This window comes from Phyllostomus hastatus, unplaced genomic scaffold (genome assembly GCF_019186645.2).
Source record: "Phyllostomus hastatus isolate PE091 unplaced genomic scaffold, TTU_PhHast_1.1 phas_scaffold_216, whole genome shotgun sequence".
Taxonomy (NCBI): Eukaryota; Metazoa; Chordata; class Mammalia; order Chiroptera; family Phyllostomidae; genus Phyllostomus; species Phyllostomus hastatus.
This window is the reverse complement of record NW_025334018.1, coordinates 21,760,697-21,781,508: the sequence shown is the minus strand read 5'-3', so window position 1 is coordinate 21,781,508 and position 20,812 is coordinate 21,760,697. Positions and strand designations below refer to the sequence as shown.

At 51.7% G+C, this 20,812-nt stretch overlaps 1 protein-coding gene across 3 annotated transcripts in view; it reads right to left on the bottom strand.

Annotated features, from left to right (window-relative positions):
- DPYD (dihydropyrimidine dehydrogenase) overlaps nucleotides 1-20,812 on the bottom strand; it is a 461,487-nt gene that overhangs the window by 422,801 nt on the left and 17,874 nt on the right. For 2 of the 3 annotated variants that reach the window (XM_045816671.1, XM_045816673.1), the window contains exon 2: nucleotides 12,166-12,276. In XM_045816671.1, the coding sequence (XP_045672627.1) occupies nucleotides 12,166-12,276 (111 nt within the window). Of the gene's footprint in view, nucleotides 1-12,165; nucleotides 12,277-12,903; nucleotides 13,063-20,812 lie in introns of all 3 variants that reach the window. The other variant, XM_045816672.1, reaches the window with a different exon arrangement.

The window sequence follows — 20,812 nt, the reverse complement described above, 5'->3', positions numbered from 1 at the left end:
TGGTGAGCCTGGAGGGCATTATGGAAAGTGAAATAAGCCAGTCAGAAAAAGACAAATACCACATGGTATCGCTTACATGTGGAATCTTAAAAATAAAAAGGTTGAGCTCATAGCAACGGTGTAGAGTCGCGGCTGCCAGAGGCTGGGGGCGGGGGTGCAGGGAGGCTGGTACAGGGTGCACACTTCCAGTCACGAGATGAGAAACGGCCGAGGACCTAATTCATAACGTGGTGAGTATGGTTGATAATTCTGCAATGTGTAATTGAAATCTGCTGAGAGAACATAACACATTCTCACACAAAAAGGTAAATATGTCCAGTGATGGATGCATTCATTACCTTGACGGAGAGACTCATCAGAAGAATAAAAGGGCATTGCACAACGGTCCTTGCTGTGCCTGTGCCTGGCCTCAGCGCATCAAACTGATAGAACAGCAAAAGGAAAGAGCTGAATCTGCTGCCAGGGCTGGAGGCTTCGACACTCCCCTCGCAGGCAGATCAAGCAGGCAGAAAATCGGTAATGACATAGTTGAACTGCACCGTTATTACATCAATGAACTGGACGCGACGGGCACCTATGCGGTGCTGCGTCGACGACAGCAGGACACGAGCAGCACAGCAGCACAGCCGTGTTTTCAAGCTCACAGGGAACATTCCCCGAGATAGGCCTTCCGGGCCGTAAGACACATCTCAGCACCCACGCTGTCACAGAGGGTGGGAGCCCCTCCTTTCTTTCTGCTGTGTAGTATTCCACGTGCGAATGCACCACCATGTTTTGATCCCCTCATTACTGATGGGCACTTAGGCCGTTCCCAGCTCATGCCTGTTGTAAATAGTGCTGCTGTGAACGTAGGGGTGCACGGGTTCTTTTGAACTGGTGATTTGGGACTCGTCAAGTATATTCCCAGCAACAGAATTGCTGGGTTCAAAGGCAGTTCCATTTTTAATTTTTTCAAGAAATGCCGCACTGTGTTCCACAGTGGCTGCACCAGTCTGCATTCCCACCGACAGGGCGCTAGGGTTCCCTTTCCTCCGCGTCCTCGCCAGCACTTGCTGTTTGTCGATTTACTGATGATTGCCACTCGGACAGGTGTGAGGTGATAGCTCCCTGTTTGAGTTTAACTTGCATCTCTCTGATGGCTAGTGACTGAACATCTTTTCACATGTCTGTAGCCCATGGATGGAACTGAAGAACATCATGCTAAGTGAAGTAGGCCAGTCCGTGAAAGACAAGTATCACGTGACCTCACCTGTAAGAGGGTTCTGACAAACAGCATAAACTAATGAGCAAAACGGAACCGGAGACACGGAACAGGGGACAGACAGCTGCCGGAGGACAGAGGGGTGGGGAGGATGGTGGATAGAAGGGCAGGGGCTAGTCAAAGAACATGTATGAATGACCCCTTGACGTGGACAACGGTGCAAGGATGGATTGTGGGAGCAGGGGGCGGGCGGGAGGGCGGGGTCGGGGAGGGGGCCGGGGTAGAGGAGGGCAAAGAGGGAAAAAAAATGGGGCAATTGTAATAGAATACACAAAAGTAAAATTTTAAAAAGACAAAGACACATCTCAACAGATTAAAAAGAGAAAATACAGAACTCCTGCACTCTGACCACGGTGGAATTAACCCAGATCAAGTAATGGAAAGACACTGGAAAAATCACGAAAGGCATGCACATAACTGGACGATGCCCTTCTAAACAACACATGGGTCAGAGGAGACCCCTCGAGAGAAGTTGAATAAACAGTTAAAGTAACTGTTAGAAAAAAATGCTGATGCTTTTTATGTATTTTCTCCTGAAGGAAAGGCAGAACCATGACTCCTACCACAGACATACCCGCCCAAGGCGGTAAGACCAATGGCTACTGTTTTGAGATCCTCAAAGGAAGACAGTCTAGTCTGGAAGAGTCAACCCGATAGTACGTGCACAGGAGTTCCCAATGATTTCTCAGGGCATGCGCTCTTTCTAGGTTCTTCCCTGATGCCAGCATCGGGTTAAACAAACCGAAAGGCCATCGAAACATTCAGATACGATGGACAGCCTCAGCACGAAGAAGTCTCCGCCACCGACATCACTGCTTTCAGCGTGTCGGCACTGTTTCCAACCTTACTGAATCTCACTGGTCCGCCACGTGTACCTTTGTTGATGTTGATTCCCGTTACTAAAGCGTGTCTTTATTTTTTAATGAGTAGGAAGATACTTTTCTTAAAGTTCCTGCCTCACGTGGCTGCGAGACGGCAACGCCACCACTGCGAGGCACCGGTCTGTCAGGCGTGTCTCGCTGCCGAGCGTATTTAGAGCACTCTGTTAAAAATAAGTTCCTTCGGGAAAAAATTATCCAGTTTGGGCAAACCCAGGAAAACTTGCCTGATTATATCTTGGTGATTATAATTTTAACATAGTCCCCCAAAATAAAACACCTTTTTCTAACGTGCTAGAATTTGACATGCGCCACTGTGCTCCTTGGGACTTTTTTCGTTGTCTATATTTGCAACTTCCCTTAGGTAGGTAAAGACCCCAAAAAAAAAACAAAAAAAAAAAAAAAAGGAGACTGTATTTCAATACCAGCGTTGACTCTCCACACACAACTTGTGAAACCCTCTTCGCGAGAAGCCACGAGTAACCCGGCAGCTTTCCGTCCACGCCTGCCCCTGCCTCGTCGGCGCCCGGGCTCCTTCCGCTGGTTCACTCTTTCCTGATCCTTGGAGACAGATCCAAGGGCCCACGCCTGGGCACTTGTGGATGTAGGGGCAGGCACCCTCAAATATGTCAGAATTTACGATAAATATGTCTTTGCCAGAAAGGAGCCCTGTAACTAAGGAACATAAAAAATATGAAGCATTCAATCCTAAGAGGTTGCTTATAAACGGAATCAGAATATGCTGCCCCCAAATATGGGTCACGGAGATCATTCGGAACTGAAAGCAATTAAGGAAATGCAAATGCAGCAAAAGCTCTGGGCCCTGCCCCCACGTGCCCCAAAGCTCGAGGAAACTTCCCCTCGTGACCGTGTTCCGCTGACCCGGATCCTGCACCCAAAGAACCATGGGTAGCACCACAGACAGACGGTCAGTGCGGAGATGCACTGACTGGCCGTCCTCCTCGCCCACGGGTTCCCCCGCTTGCCTTCCCCACAGTCCGCCATCCCCGAGGCCCTTTTCCTCCGCCTTCTCGCTTCTGCCACCCCCAAGGCCCCTTTCCTCCACCTTCTTGCTTCTTCACGGTTTGCCGCTCTTTGTCAAAGTGGCACATAAGCCCACGGGTCTACGTGCCTCTTTGGGTCCTTGCTTCCTTTCTATGGAGGCCTCTGTGCACATCACAGTCCAATACTGATATCAAATAAAATGGGTACACCTTTGCTTTTGGTAATGGGTATTGCCAGCTTAATTTACAGGCCTCAGTTCCTGAACATAACAGGAGAGAGGAAAAGGGTTTTTTGCCTCCTTTACATACATTATAAAAATAGATAGATGGATGACCGACGATAGAGGTGTAAAGGTACAGAGATACAGACATTTGGAGCTACATCTTTAAACGCTGACGTTGAAATTGTGACCGCTGATTCCATCTGCGAATGCTAAACAGGTGATGTTGGCTGGACCAACCACATGAAATGTCTGGAGGAGAGGTTAGTAAAATCTGAATAGATATTTAAAACCCTGAGAGAAACAAGGAAAGACGCCCTTCTGTCTTAGTAAGGACTACGGGGCCAAAGCATGACCACGCAGAGAGGGGACAACACAGTTTTTTTTATTACTGTCAAACCAACTCAAGGGAGGGAACAAGAAATCATCCTGGTTTAGAGGAAACAGAAAACGTCCCGCAGCTAGGCTGTGCTGATCCCGGCTGGGCTGCATGGAAGCCCCCGTCACCTTCAATCCACAGCCCCGCCTGGGGAGGGGGGGACCCTGCGAGTGGAGCCCCGCGTCTCTGCTCAGGCTCAGCCCACGGGCGTGAGTGACCACAGCGGGGGCCTTTCGGGGCGTCCCTCTGCGGTCCCTGACGCTCAGAGCACACACGCAGCACGGACGGCCTCAGCTGGGGGAGGCTGCAGCCGACCCCCATCCCCGCGGAAAGAAAAGCCCCTCAACCCCCAGTCGCTGCCGCGGCCTCTAACGGGAGACCTCCCGCACTGGGGATGGCCGCCCTTCACCGAGGGGAGTCGGTCCGCCGAGGGGGCTCGGGGAGGAGGGCCTGCGCGGGAGTCAGTCGGTTCAAAGGATCAGATGTCAAAGTGCTCCCTCTGACGTCCCTGAATCGTGACTCCGATTAGTGCTCGAATGGCACCGTGATTAAAAACGCCGCTGCCATTGTCTACCTATTCAGGCGTCTAGCGTTCCACGTGGGTCCCACCGATTAGTGTTTGAATAGGGGAGCGATTAGAGAGACAGCTGTCCGCCCATCGGACGCCCATTCGGAAAACAGGGAGAAACTCGCACGCTCCTTTGCTGTGAGCACCGAATAAATGTTTTGCAAAGGTAAAAAATACACCATCAGGCGCTAAAGACAATTTAGCTGATTTCCTTTGTTCAGGGTGTTCTGTTTCCCCATATGCAAAGATATTTCTTATTTGCAAATACGGTAATATGTTTCATTAATATCTTTTAATACACACATGTTCTGCTTTTAGAGCCATTGTCTTATCACACACCTGCTTCATTATACAGCACTTACTGACCCACAACACATCATACAACTCCAGTGCAATGTTTATGCCTCTGCAAAGAATTTCTGTGCAAACAAATTGCATCCATTTTTTCCCACTTCTTGGGGGCCCTTCTCAATATCCTTGGACTAATATGTAAGCTATGTAAACAACTTCTTCTCTAAAGAGACACCGCCTTGTCAGGCGTCAGGAGAGAATAGGAGAGGAGCGTGTGTCCCGTCCGCACTGTGGCTCCTGCAGGGCTCCCCAGGGCGGAGTCTCCGAGGCAAGGCAGACCTGTGGGCGGGGCCGAAACTGGGCCAGACCCGCGCACCGCACTGAAGCTTTGTGGAGAAAGGAGAATGTGCCAAAAAAAGAAAAAAGAAAATTCACAGGAAGATCATTCATTCGTTCATTCATTCATTCCAACTTTATGCATATAGTAGGAAGTGCTCAAAAAATCTAGTCTCTCTCTCTCTCTCTCTCTCTCTCTCGTGCACACACACACACACACAGACACACTTGGCTGCCAGGAAATTTCTGAGCAACAAAGTGAGTGCTGCTCTGTTTTCCATTATCACCCTTAACATCTTCCTGCTCGTGACCTCCCCAGGCCCCTCCGTGCCCAGTTGCTGCCCTCGGCAGCCACGGCCAGAACACACCTGCGCAGGTGCGGACAGAAACAGCCCTGGAAGCACCAGCCCATCAAGGCCGTAAGGAGAGGTAACGGCACTCACGGAGAAGCACACGGAGAGCCAGGCACTGTTTCAAGCAGAGCAGGCAAATTGACTCAATTATTCCTAAGAACAACTGTATCAGGTAGATGCTATTATTACCGTCATTTTACAGAAGAGAAAATGGAGGCAGGAAGAGATTAAGGGACTCGCTCGAGGTCACGCCGCCAGTAAATGGCAGAAACCAATCATTGAACCCAATCAGTTTGCCGCTGGAGCTCACTCCGAGCCAGCCTTCCTGCTGCAGAATCTCTGCCCGGAGAGTGGATCTCTGGTCGGCCAGCCCTTTCGGTGTCACTGTCATCCTCCATACAAACCCGCCAGCAAGGACAAGGAAGCTGGCTTTAAGGGGAAAGTGTTCTCTCCTTTGCTAGTAAGGCTAAATAAAACATGCCTCACTTCGAAGAAAGCTGGCCCCAGCCCAAATGAAACCCTGATGAGACAACCACATGCCATTCTAATCAACAATAAAGTCGGTTTAAGAAGAGAAAGAAAACAGAGACACCACTTAACTGTTACAAGACTTTCAAACTAAAGGAGAGCAAAGTAAAGTCATGACAGCTGACAATTACAAACGAGTGTCATCTGTGTGTCCCGTGAATGTGAAGAAAGTTGTGATCGGACCGAAATAAATAATTAAAGCGAAGCTTTCTGGTGGCAGCCTCAGGAAATCCGGAGTGAACCGCTCTCCTTCCTGTAGGTCAGTTACCGTTGTATTACGTGTTTCTGCCTGGAGAATCAGCTCTGACAACACCGTGCGAAGGATGGAGAGAAGCACCAAGAAAACACGCTTTCAAACCCTGCCGTGTGTGGCCAACCCTGAGTGTGCTTCCTTCCTGACGCTGCCCTCCGCCCAGTGAGAGAGCCGGAACGCGGACCCTCCCAGTGCACATCACGATTGGCCTCACCCCGTCCCCATCACTGCGACCGCGGCTTGTGCCGTCTTCCGCTGACCTCTCGGGGCCCGTCTCGGTACGTCCCCTGCCCTGCCCCACTCCACTCCGGCCGCTCAGCACCAAAACTGTGTCCCACCCCAGGATCGACATGCGCCCTCCTTGAACTCTTCCCAACGTCTGCTGTCCACTCGAGTGGGACCCCTCTTCTTCTCCTCTCCCTCCTTCCTTTGTATTTCCATCTTTAATCCTGTTTAATACTGACCTCTCCGTCCTGAGGCCAGGTCACAGGCCTGCGCCACAACTCCCAGGGACCGGACAGGGGTGAATGGATGGGCCCACGAGCAGGATGGGGAGCTGTCAGGGACAGACCGGCCTGTGCCCCTTCCCCACCACTCTTCGCAGTGGCCGGCACACCTGGGGTCTTGCACTGACATCTGGTAACTAACGGAGCTGTCTGAGCCAGATTTCTAGCAAACCCCTGTGCTCCGTAAGTCATAAAGTAAGGGGCGGCAGGGGTGGGCGACAACAGGGAAGAGAGGACCCTGAGGGTGGCAGTGACTGAGCTTCTACCCAGAGCCGCGCCAAAGAGAACTTAAGTTCAGTCACAGGAAAAGAAAGTTCTCTTTCCTGCTTGCCTGTGTTTTCGACTGATAACTGTATTCTCCACACAAATAATGGACTTTTTACCTTGTAAGGACGGCATTAAGTGACAAAGAAACTTGGTGGGGGTTTTTTTTTTCTGTTTTTTTTTTTAAATTTCAGAAACTCCTTCAGACATCGAGTCTATTTTTGAAACAAAAGCTCTTGTCGTCGATCAGACAAGCAGGCTCAAACTTGAAAAGCTGCTTTAAAATATGGTATGAGAGCCCTGGCTGGTGTGGCTCAGTGGATTGAGCACCGGCCTGCAAACCAAAGGGTCACCAGTTCGATTCCCAGGCAGGGCACATACTTGGGTTGCAAGCCAAGTTGTGCCCCCAGTAGAGGGTGTGTGAGAGGCAACCACATACAGATGTTTCTCTCCCTCTCCTTCTCCTTCCCTTCCCCTTTCTCTAAAACTAAATAAATAAAATATTTTAAAAAAATACAGTATAAGAAGCGGCTGGGGCAGAACAGGCATTGCTTTCTTACTGTGAATATGGTCAAAAGTTCATTTCACTTTGGAGCTTAACAGTAAGCGTCCGAGTTTCTAACTTGATGTGCACCAGTGTTAGGGTCTACGCTGGGGGTCCAGTGTCACAGAACCAAGCGACTGGGTTCCAGCCAGGAACCTTCACCTTCTGAATGAAGTCAATCAACGGGTAACTCACTGACCATGGGGATTTCATCCCTTAACAGTCCTGTAAACTCGAGAAGAAAACTGTGCTCAACCAAGAAGGCAAACTCTCAGGGTAAGTTCCAAAGTCAGGAGAATAACCACATTTGGAAAACACGCGTCGGTGGAAAAACACACTGACCGCCCCCCACCTGTCGGGACTCACCCGCTGCGCCCCTCGGGGTGTCAGCTAACCCCACAGAGTGGTCCTCAGGTCGCTCTCAGCCCCACCGGCCCGCACCCCGCCTGTGCGGTGCTCTGCCCTGCCCGTGGTCCCCGCCTGCCCACGTGATCAGCGTCGGGCCGAACCGCACTGGATGGAGCCTGAGGCAGAAGGAAAGACAGTGCTCCTCTCCCCCGGTTCCACATCTGTCCTTGCTCTGCATCTCGACTGCTGAGTCTTGCTTTCGGTTCCCCTGACCCTGTTCCCCCAAGGCCAGTGCCTCACCGCCTCTCCCCAACCTTCGCCCGAAGGTCCCACCCCCCCCAACCTCGGCTCTCTTCCAGCCTACAGCCTCTCCCTCCCTGGGCAGCTCTGCCCTCAGGCTTCTAACAGCGCACGGACACGCCCGGGCTCCGAGCTTTCCGCCTCCAGCCCTGGCCCTTCGCCGAGCTGCAGCTTTTATGATGAAAGAGGACGTCAGGACGACCCCCAGCGGAATTCACTATTTCTCTCCACGGATCCCATAAACACCTCGCTGCACACACGAAGTCAACTCCCAAGTCACTCCTGCTATGGACTGAATGTGCATGTCACCCCAAAACTCGTATGTTGAAATCCTGCCCCCCGCTGTGGTGGTATTTGAAAGGGGCCCTCTAGGAGGTGGCTGGGTGGTGGGGACCGAGTCCTCATGAGTGGGGCTGGTGCCCTCACAGAGGAGGACCAGGGAGTGCTCCTGCCCCTTCCGTCACGTGAGTGAGGACGCAGCAAGAAGATGGCCATCTGTGCACTGGCGGGGGTGGGGGGGGGCCCTCAGCAGACCCCAGGTCTGCCAGCGCCTTGGTCTGGGGCCTCCAGCCTCCAGAGCTGAGAAACACCTGTCTGCTGTCTAAGCCACTCGGTCTGTGCGATGTTTGTTAGGGCAGCGGAGCAGCCGAGCAGACTAAGACGCGTCCTACGCAGATTCGGGCCTGCCGCCCCTCCTCCATCCCCAGTGCCCTGGTCACCCCGTCTGTCCCCCAGCCCTCTGCCACAGCGGCCCAGAGTCCCTGCTCCCCTCGCTCCTCCTTAAATCCGTCTTCGCACTCAGAGCCAGGCTGAGTCAGCGTGAGGCAAATCTGGCTGACTCACGTTAGTGATGCAAACGCCTCCCCGGTTTGTCTTTCCAAAAAGCACTGTTATTATCTATGGCCGTTTCTGCCTTTTGCAAAGGAACGTGAGGACTTCTTTGCAAGGCCCATATCCTGTTCTCCTTCGCTGCAGTTTGAGAGTGGCGTCTACGCCACTGCCCGGTCCACGGCAAACAGGCAATGAAGGCAGGGACAGAGGCGTGAGCGAGAGAGACCGGGACGCTCCCACGGGGAGGATGTACCGAACCTACACGACCCTGGGTCATTAACACTGTCTGCCAGGAAGCGAGTCCATGATTCCTTTTTATTTACTTATTTAGGAAGTTCCACTTAAAAAGCTCTGGAGCCAGATTTTGTGGGTTCAACCTCTAGTTCCACCATTTAGTTTATTCTTATTTTTATTACTATTATTATTTTTTTTAATGTGCGCTCCTACTAAGTGCCGAGTGTTAAGAACAAATTAGGTAAAATTCTGAAAACTGTGTTGAATAACTGGCTGTCGTGAACTGCCTTCCTTTTCATTTTCACCCAGGACGTTTTCCGATCCGTAAAGGTTCTCTAGTCTTCAGAAATTGCTGATGGGATGCCCTGGCCGGCAGGGCTCATGTGGGTGGACATCATCGTGCAAGGCAAAGGGTCACAGGTTCGAATCCCAGTTAGGGAATGCTGGGTTTGGGGCCTGGTCCCTGGGGGGGCACATGCAAGAGGCAACTGATATTTCTACCTCACACAGACGTTTCTCTCCTTTTTTCCCCCCGTACCTTTTTCCCCCTCTCTCTAAATAAATAAAATTCTTTTTTAAAAAATTGCTAATGGGAAATGAGTGTAAAATATTTATGTAATTAGGACAGTTCAACATTTTCAAAAATGGCAAAAATAAACAGTAGTTACAGAACACCTGCTTAAAAGATACTGGAAATAACTGTTTCGTGCTTCATTAACCAGTATAAACACACTTGCCAGCTTAAATCCCCTACTGAATTCAGAATTTCCAATTAGCACTAGGATGGATTAAAATTGCCAGGGGAAACCATCCCTGGGTAAAAAAATTCAGAACTGCCCTTCGTAAGGGCACTTTTACAGGTCAGACAGATGCCTTTCCTCAATGAAGACGCCTATCATCTTATGTAAGTATTAAAACCCTATTTGTGTCTGTTTTATTAGACCATTCCAGACAACGTCTCTGCAGAGTTTATTCATCTGCGAGTGGCATGCAGCGCAGGGCCTGGGCTGTGGTTCCTTCGGGGACGGAGGCGGGAAGGAGAAAGAAACGCAGACAGCAGGGCAGAACGGAGCAGGGACTCAAGCACACCTTTGCCAGGACCGCGAAGGAGCATGGCCGGCAAGCCCGGGGCGGGCGCTCGAAGGGTGCTGGGCCGGTGGTTCCTGACCCAAGCCCAAACAGGAAACTGTAACGCCGAAACGAAGGAGGTATTTTTAAAAAATCAAAGAAAATATAAACAAACAAATCTTTATTTCTGGGGGTCATGGAGTTGGCTGAAAAAGTTCCTCCCTGGTTGGTGGTCTTCAACAATGATTTAAGATTACTACTAGTCATAATCTTATTTGTCTCTTCTTTAAAAAAAAAAGATTTTCTTTTTTTTAGACACGGGGAAGGGAGAGAGAAAAAGAGGGAGAGAAACATCAATGTGTGGTTGCCTCTCACAGGCTCCCTACTAAGGACCTGGCCTGCAACCCAGACATGTGCCCTGACTGGGAATCAAACCAGCGACCCTTTGGTTCACAGGTCGGCACTCAATCCACTGAGCCACACCAGCCAAGACTTATTTGTCTTTTCTAAGGAGGCCACCACGGGTTATACCAGAAAGGACACACTAGGGTCATATGACCAGGATTCTAGATCTCACTGCCACACTAAGTAATTTTAACGAGCTTAAGTAATCACGGGGCAATTTCAACATCGTCTTCCTCACCAGCAAAACAGGGAAACGAATCTGAGTTGTCTGTTCCATCGTGATGAGAATCAAATGCAATAAGCAAAGGTCCCCAGGGAACGGCACGCCAGTTTCTCGTCTGCACCCCTCGGTCTAGTACAGAAAGAGTGTCCCAGAAGGGTGACCCCCATTCATGCATCCCCCCACAGACCCTTGGTGAGCACCAGCTGTTCTAGAAGCCGGGGGCACAGACAATGGGACACAATACAGCCTCCCCTGCCCTCCTGGACTTGCTACTCTAGCGGGAACAGACAGACCACAAGCAATTCAGTGAGTGGAGCCCAGAGCAGGTCACTGAGGAAGGCCATGGAGAGAGAGGAGCAGGGCAGCCCAGCGGCGGCGCGGGAGGGGCGGCGGCCACGCTGCCCTGACCAGTGCGCGGAGGAAACTGAGCCGGCTGGGAAGTCGCAGACAGGTTCCGAGTGCGGGCATTTGGAAAGGGCCCCGCAGACGTGTCATTAACAAGAGCCTGTGACCAGTCCCCGCACGGAACTCCCTCTGTCTGCAAAAAGGGAAGACCCCACCAGGAAATGGCAGAAGCATGGAGACCGTCTGGAGGCCACGGCAATGATCCCAGGGAGGGGGGCGGGGCGGGGACGGGGCTTGGCAAGCTTGGTGTGATGAGGGCGGGGGACACTCTGCCGAAAGGACCGTCCTGTTAGGTGGGGAGGTGAGGGCCATAAAACCAAGGCCTCCCGTATTTTGCTGTCAGGGAAGTTAATTTTGGGAAATCGGGTTCAAAGAAAATTGATTTGCAAATTTAAAGACTGATGGCCCCGAAGACCGTGTTTTAAATGTGTCCTCCCAGGCTGCACTGCACCCTAGCTGACCATCTGGTAGCCCTGCCCTGGGGGTCACCTCAGGGGCCCAGTGAAACCTGGCTCTGGCACCCAGCGGTCCCGGGGGTCTCTGCTGCGGCCCCTCACCGGGGCACACCCTGACACGCTCACAGGAACACTCGCACGCACGTGTCCCCCCGTCACACTTTGCGACAGTGCCCACGCACCAGATTACCCTCCCCCGCTGAACTGTGTCTGCAGTGTGGAGCCTCTTCTGTCATCACACAAAACCATTCTGACAGAACCTTTATAGATTTTTAAGAAAAGAACTTGGGGCACCAAACTAAATTCATGTGATGTTTAACTGTTTCAATACATTTTTAAACAGTAAAATGCAGCACACTTTGAGGTTCTTCTAATGCAAAATATTTAAAAGAAATAATAGCTGTATTTTACACATGCATAACTGTATTACTAAGCATATGTAAAATCCAGCTGTCCATGTGTAGAATGGAGTAATTTTTCAGTGTGAAATCGTGCACTGGTGGTACTTACAAAGCAGTTCTTATCGGGGTTTCTTTTCCAATGCTTCTTGTCGATCTTCTTGGCCGAGGTGGAACGCAGGGCCGCGTGAGTCTGCGTTCGAGGGTTTAGAGCCAGGATGCTCTGGAGATGGGATAAACAATGTATGAAACACAAGTGAATGTGGGGCATTAAAATATCCAACTTTTCATTCTAACATCTACCTGCACACCCGAAGACCTGCACTGTAAGTGGCGTTATCACCGTTTTCTACTGTGATTCCACCATAAACTTACCACGGGTAATCGTGGATTAACTGATATCCCAACTGATTTTGTAAGAATACTTATTGATGGTAATACAAACAATTTAAAAAATCACACGAACTCCGACGGGAGGACCCTTTCACACAGACCTTGCACTTGGTAGTCTCGGGTGAGAGCGCAGTGAGGAAAGAGACACTTTATTCCAGACTTGATTTAAACTACCGACAACAATCCTCCTCACTGTAAGTTTTCAGAATGCACAAACTGCCTTCACGTGCATATGTAATTTAACTTGCATCAGCTACTACTATCGCCAAGTTTTGGGCAAGGAGATACATGCGGGCGGGTTAAGGCACCGGCCGGGTATCTCTGAGTTAACACTCGGGGGCACTGGGTCGGAACGCAGTTCTGAGTGCTGGGCTTGTCTTCGAACACACGCGTAGGTGGCGTCTGTGTTTTACTAGGACAGCGTGAGCTGTACACTAAAAGAAAAAGCTTCAACTACCTGTGTAAATAGCATCACGCGGCATCCGAGTGACAAGAAGAACACCCACGGCCCGACCTGAGCTGGTTTTTACACAGAACCGCCAGCGTCACCTCCCGAATGTTGCTGCAGGGACCTCTAGATCAACTCCCCAGCCAGATGCACACAGCCGGTGAAAATCTGTACACGTGGTCAAGAAAAACCGACTGAAACGTGGTCAGCTGGAAGTCCCTCCTGCCCCAGCCCCAGACCCCCAGACCCCCAGACCCCCAGACCCCCAGCGCAGTGTGGGGGCAGATCCCCCCGGTGAGTGCCGCAGGGGCATGGGGCGCCCGGGGCCCCGGCGTCCGGCTGAGGCTGCGGTGGCCCGGGGAGGACTGCTCGCGAACCCCACACTTCACACGGTGGGGGAACTGGGTGGGATGAAAATGATTGGTCCATAAAGGTGTCACCAAAAACCGTAAGCACAAAAACCTCCTTTCGGCGGGCTTCACTGCATACTGTACCCACTGTGACACACCCCTGGGACTGACTTTATCATCCCGTATAAGTGACAGTTAGTCTCAGTGAGCCCTGTGACGATGGGCATGCTAATTCTTCAGCTGAGATCTGTAGATGACAGACATACAGTGGAGCCACAGGTTTTAAATGGTTCACTGCTTACGACAAAATGCCAAAGCAACCTATTAATTAATAACTGCCAACATTGGAAATATAATCAATCCCATTTTATACAAAAAATGAAAACATTTTCTTATAAAATAAATGCCGTTTCTTTCTGTCTAGTTACTTAACCTTGAACCATTACTAATCTCATATCATCTCAAACTGGTCAAGAAAAAGCTGACACTGTGAAAGGCGGTTTCTGTGGCCGGCGTTTCAAGGCCACAGAAGGAGAAAGAGAAAAGCCGGTGGCGCGCCAGCAAGACGGCGGCGTTTGTTTTAGTTTTCACTTCCGCAATCCATATTGTGACAAATGATTATGTTGATCTGCTTCGGCAGAGTAATGTAACTTTTGAGAATAAACATTCTGAATACAATTTATTGGCTGCTTATCACAGTGACTTTTCCTTTACGTGGCCTACGTAGAAAGTGCAACATGAAATATTGGGTTAACCTTTCGCGAGGAGGCAGTGACTGGAATTCAACGGATCTTGGGCAAAAAGAAATTGAATTGCGGAGAATGGTTACCGAGGACCCGACTTAAACGTATCCCGGATGAAAAGTAATATAAAATAAAAACACAGGACAGGAGTGGTGGAGAGCTGTTAAAGACCATTTTGCAAAGCAAGGCTTTCTGAAACTAAACGCCAACAGCACGGGTAACTGAGCAGCAGGCGGAAGACGCCGAAGGGTCTGAGTCACAGTCTCCCTACGGGAAGCCGAAGCCCGGCCCTAACAGCACCGTGCGCGCCCTCTCCGGACACACTGAGCGCTGCGAGAGGCCCGTTCGCCCTTCGGGTAGAAGGCGTATCACTTACACGGGGGGATCTCCCCCACACGGAGAATTCGGCTTTCCCAGTTATTTTCACTCACACGGTAAAAATGTGCCGGTGATTCCAAAGGCAGGAAAACAGAATTAAGAGAAAATCTCACTTGCACTAATTGTGTTGGGGTTAATATATGCAAGGTCAGGACACTATCTGGAAATCAGTGAGTGTGATACACCACGTAAACAACAAGCAGGATAAAAACCATGGGATCGTATCGATAGATGCAGAAAGAGTTTTTTGACCCAATCCAGCACCCGTTCATGATAAAAGCTCTCAGCGCAGTGGCACTGGAGGGAGCCTCCCTCGGGGTGATGAAGGCGCGGCATCTGCCACCCCCAAGCCAGCACCCTGCCCAACGGGAAAAAACTAGACGGGTTTCCCTCGAAGTCAGGAACATGACAGATGTGTCCGCTTCCTCACGGAAGGAAGAAAGGAAGGGAGGGAGGGAAGAAGGAAGAAAGGGAGGGAGGGAGGGAAGAAGGCAGAAAGGAAGGAAGGGAGGGAAGGAAGAAGGCAGAAAGGAAGGAAGGGAGGGAGGGAGGGAAGAAGGCAGAAAGGAAGGGAGGGAGGGAGGGAAGAAGCCAGAAAGGAAGGGAGGGAGGGAGGGAAGAAGGCAGAAAGGAAGGGAGGGAGGGCAGAAGGAACGAGAGAATGGGACTCAGAGACACGGATTTGCACAAGAGACGAATCAAGGGAATGCACTGTCACTCTGCTGTCAGCAGCCTTCTGGGAAGTGGCTGCAATGTTGCAACCTGCAAGCTGGACTTCTGCTTCCGAGCCGCGTGTTCTGCCCCAACAGGCCGGGGGAGCCGAGACAAGCCCTCCTGGCACAAATAAAAGCCACTAAGTCTTAGCCTGAAATGCTGGAACCGCGGTGTTTGAGAGCTGGAATTCCCCTCTGCGGGGTGTCACCTGGCCAAAGGGTCCTCTTTCTGAAAACACGGCTTTGTTTTCTATCACGATAGTGGTGACCCACACGTAATGCACCATTAGACTTCCTTCATCTGTGCATTTAAAATGATAAACAAATGTTTTCTCTTCAACACTGGGCATTACTTACTATAATGCTGAGCCATTAAAATGATAACTCATACACTGACATCTTAGATTTATAAGCTGAACACGAGGAATTACATTTTGTCTTAGATTATCCCTAATTTTGTCTTTGATGGCTAATGCTAACTCCTTTATAAGTCATCTCCTACTTTCTACAGCATCAAGTAAAAAAATAATAATAATAAAAGCCATGCTTTTCTCATGTTTTAACAATTGGGTATAAGTACCTTGATTTGGATAAAACATTGTGTCATGCTGGCATTTTTTTCCCCAATAAACATTCTCAGCTTACAGGAACACAGAAATACCCATTGTTTAATGCACTGGGTCAGTACTTGCTGCCTCACTCAGAAAACGATGTAACACGTTTTGACCGATGGAGAACGGACCTTCTCAGCACTTCCTCAGCGGCCTCCTGTGCAGGAGCCCCAGCCCCTCCCGGGGGCCCCGCCCTTTGCCAAGTCCGCCTTCAGCCGAGAGACAGGGGAACCACTCGGGAGTTCTCTCCGCGGCCCCTCTGGCCCCTGGACAAGCTCACCGCGGCATGCTCAGCCCCCGCACGGCTGGCGGCAGACGAGGAAAGGGTGTTGCACCCCAGCCCACGCCTGAGTTATAAACAACCTCCAAGTCTGGAGCCTTGGAAAACCACGCTCATCAGTCCTGGTCAGAGACTCCCACGTTTTCCCAATTTTTATTCAAATGCACTTCCCTTCCTCGCCTGACCAGGCTTCCGTACCCTTAAGTTGAACTTCCCTTCCCAGCAATTCATCTTCCGTTTTGTAAACCCTTTCTGGGCTCTCGGCAAAGGCCAAGTCTCCCCTTAGGCACGAAGGCTCCCCTCCCAGTTAATGCATAATTGATGCGGGGGGAGTCTCCAACAGCCCTGACTCTCACAACTTTCGTTTAATTAAGCATTCGCTTAGTACTCGGCATAGCGGCAGAGGTTAAATTTGGGCTTAGCTCTCAGCTCCACCAGCTTTTCTGGTTATATAACCTCTCAATCTCTCTACTTCTTCCCCCATTAAAACGGTAACAGTACCGACCTCACCGGGTCGTTTTGAGGGCTAACTGGGACGGCGCCCGACACTCTCGCGATGGGGCAGCAGTAGGGCACCCTGCTGATCGCCGATGAGCGCGTGACGGAAGCAGGCTTCGGGCCCCACCCCTGCTCCTGCCCTGCCAACCCTGGACGTGCGCGTGGGAATCATCCTTTGGAAGTACGGGAATATGGAAAAGGATGGAGGCAACAGGTGAAAAGTAACTATTAATGAGACAGAGCGGAAACCAGAGTCGTAGCCCACACGACACCAAATCACTGGTCCCTGAACTCATCTTTGCCCTAAACCTGCGATTTAAAGGCCACCTGCTTGAAAAGGCAGTATCGTCCTCAGATTAATATGTCTGTGAATGGGACAATAAATTGAAACACAGCTCTTAACAGACACATAGCAATGTCAAGGTCATTTTATATGCATGCGACTGTATTTATAATTCAAGGAATTCTGGTCCCAACATGTTTAGATGAATTCAGGTTCCATTCCTTCCCCGAGAAAGACAGGCCAGACTGTAAGTGATGAATTTATAAAACATCAAAAATCTCATCAACTGGAAATGAGTGAGCCCCTGAGAATGTTAATCATATTGCCTGGGAGAGCTGATTCATTTCTGTTGAACAAACATAGTTCTCGCATCTTAAAACATCACACCCACCGCATCCCTCCCCTACCAACAGGCGACAGCATGTGGCCCAGGGCTGTGTCCTGGCCGCGAGAGGCCCAGCGACTCTGTCCGGCTGTGGAGTGCACGCCGCACGCCAGGCACCCGCATGCCGCCCCGCCTGTGCCTCGTTTATGGGGTCCACACACCATCCTACCGTCTTCCGTCCGCCTGCGTCGCCGCCCGCGTGTAGGACGCGGCCCCTTGATGTGCATTTAACTGCTGACTTTTCTTCCAGTTCTACGAACCATTTCCCCTTAATTCACAGGAAATGTCCCTCCCTCTAGATTGTGCCCATGAACTTCTAGGGTGCCTTTCGCCACTGCCATTCATTTGACGAACTGCTCGGGAAAACCAAAGCAAAGGTGTAACTTAAGTACCCTCCTGCCCCCAAAGCCGAGCACAATACTCCCTTGGCAAAAAGAATCCCCAAAATGGTTAATAAGAAAAATTCCTTAGTAAAACAGTCTCAAAACGAAGGAGCAAGAAACTTCTACTGGAGCGTACAAGGACTTTTAATGCTGTCGAAATACACAGAACTCAGTTGGCTTCCTAATGTCCAGTCTGCACTTGTCACCTGTTACAAACACTTCAAGCCACATGGGCACTGACCACTCCGGCACTGGGGGCCAGGGCTTTCTCACTCACCGGAGCACTTCGGACTGAAACGTGCAACCTGCAACAAGTCCTGACAAAAACAAACACACACACACACACACACACACAAATGGACTACTTGTTGTTATCCACTCGTACAAGTTCTAGGGTCAAGGTTTTGGATTTTATCGCACAACACCGAAACCTCCAACACATGAATGACATACACCAAAGAGAGGGTGGGCCACCGCAGGGGGCGACAGGACCAATGAAAACTTCGTCGTTTAGGTCTCTTCACGGTTGCGGCGCAGCCGGCCCGGGAGCTGAGTCTAGGCAGGGCTAGGCTTGAGGGATGTGCATTTTTTTTAATGGTTCTGTTGGAACCTTTAGAATAAAAAGGAGATCCTTTAAGAAATCTCCTTTAAGAGAGAATATTTTGAGCACGGGCTGCGAACCAAAGTGTTGCAGGTTCGATTCCCAGTCAGGGCACATGCCTGGGTTGCAGGCCACGGCCCCCAACCACACATTGATGTTTCTCTCTCTCTCTTTTCTCCCTCCCTTCCCTCTCTAAAAATAAAATAAATAAAATCTTAAAAAAAAAAGAGAGAATATGGTTTGTTATGTATAACAACAAAAGAGCTGGAACACACATGGCAGGAAGAGAAAAATTATGGTTTGTCTACAGTGGAGTAATGTGGCAACACACGCCCGCTGAAAACCGTGTTTGAAGGGGTGTTTACTGATGTGGAGCAACATTGAGGGCGGGTTGCACTTTCTTCCTTCTTCTCCAAAGTGCCTGGTAATGTTAGTTAGAGGCCAGATACTTTCCTTGTTGGGCGCAGGATGCTTTTGTCTTCCTATACATACTCTTCTTCTGGTTCTCAGGCACACCTGAGTCACAGGGAAATGCCCTGGCTCTCTCAGGTCTCGGCTCGTCAGGGTTGGGAGGTGTACGTACTTAGGCAGCATTTGGACACAAGGGTGGCGAACACGAGGCCCGCGGGCCGAATCCAGCCCCCTACCTTGTTTCTCCCCAGCAGCCGGGGCGAGCTCCTGGCCCCTGGTTAGGGAGTGGTTACATGTACACAGTCCTAACGTGACACTTGGCCCTTGGAAGGCAACCGTGAGGCTGATGTGGCCCCCGGTGACAATGAGTTTGACACCCCTGGCCAGGGCTAATTATTTCCCCCCCAGCCCCGAGGCCAGAAACTTCTGAGCATCCCACATTCTGCAAATCAGGAGGTTTTCCAGGCTGGCTGGTGGTGTTACCTTTGGTAGTTAAGCAATTGTTAGTAAAGGAAAGACAGCAAAGGGACTTTGACACTGAGCTTAATAAATGGGGAGCATGACCCTGTCGGGTTGGCTTCAGCAGTGAGCCCCAGGTCTTCACGCCCCAGGGGGCTGCGGCATTCCTCTGCCCCGGGGATCGGCAGTCCGCCCTTCCCGCCTCTGGTACCAGGTTGTCAGAAGGCTCTCGGAGGGGGGTGCTTGACCCAAGAGGCCTGTCCGTCTAACTAGGGGTGTGGGGCTACCAAAACCCCACAAAAGCTTGGGAAGCTGATTGGTTCTTTGGAAAAAGCACCCAGTCTGTCCCAAAGCCAAGCGAACATAACCCCAGAAGAACAAAGAATCTCTCTCTCCCCCTTCTCTCCCTGTCCCCCCACACACCTGCCCCACTTGTTCATGCACCTTCTCGCCCAGGAGCACGTGCCCACATGGGTCTAGCAGCCGCCAGGACCTGGCGCGGCCTGTGGGCTCCATGGACTGAGCTCTTTCAACATGGAACAGAACCTCTGGACGCTGGCTTCTGGCTTGACCTTGCCGAGGGCACGGCTGGACCTTCTCCATGGCAGGATGGAGGGAGGTGGAAAGTTGGAAATCCAGGGGCCGATTTCCGCACAAACAGACCCCCTTGCCACACCACCATCTCCCATGCGTGGGTCCTGGCACTGCTTTCCTCACCACGCCGTGGAAGAGCCTGCTTTCCGGCGGCCCTGGCGGCCACGCAGGCGCCCCTCCCGCACCACCAAGAACAGCAGGAGCTGCTGCCTCTCGTCCCCCCGGATGCTCTTCACGCGGCTCGTTTTTCTCAGGTCCACGTGCTGGGTCACACTCTGCTGACATCTCCCGGGGCGCCCTCGCAGGCCTGCGGGTTTCCCTTGGAGCTCGGGCACCTGTTCTGCAAACTCCAGCCTCTGGGCCCCCCGGACTCTCGCCCCTGCCTCCTCTGTGCGGCCCCCGGGTGCACGCCGAACGAGGCCTGTGAACCCCCTGCAGAGAGCAGCTGGGGAGTGTGGGGGCTCTGCTGGGTGTCTGCGCCCCTCGGGCACGCCTGTTTCATGTATGCTGTTTCTTTCTCTCTGTTTCGGGTGCACACGTACGCAGGGAAGGGCTGACTCAACAGGCCCGAGCGGCTCGAACCCCACACATGCCCTCCAAGGCCAATTTTCCGAAGCGGCCCTGACCTCCTCCGGGAAGCTAAACTGGGGACGCTCTCTCCGACCCGAGCGTGTGCGGGCCGGAGGCGTGGGCTGAGCAGGCCCGCCTGCGGCAGCAGGCGCTGGCACCCCACGGCGACGGCGGGGTTAGTGCTGACTGTGGGCCTCTTCTCCGCCGGGCTGGGCCCGAGCAGCTGAGTCGGGGCGCCGCTCCGCACGCCCACGTGACTGACGCTCAAGAAAAGCCCTGGACACGGAGGCTTGGTCCAGCCGCCTGCTTGGCAACACGTGACACAGTGTCGCACGGAGTCCCGTGTCACTCCGTGGAGGGAGGCCACCTGGAAGCCCGTGCCAGGTGTCCCCTGGGCTTGGAGCTCTGCGCCTTTTCTCTCCGCGGGTCTAACCCACTTTGCGTTGTCACAGACGATAACCACGAACACAACCACCTCTGAGGTCCGTGAATGCTTCCCGTGACGCCACCACCAGCCTGAGAGCGGCTGGGAGGACCCCTGGCGGGGAGCGGCAAGCCTGCCCCCGGCTCCTGCGCCTGGGCACACCTGCGAGTGGAGACGGGAGGACCACGCTTGTAGGGCGCGCCCCTCCACGCAGCTGAACTCTGTAACACACCCC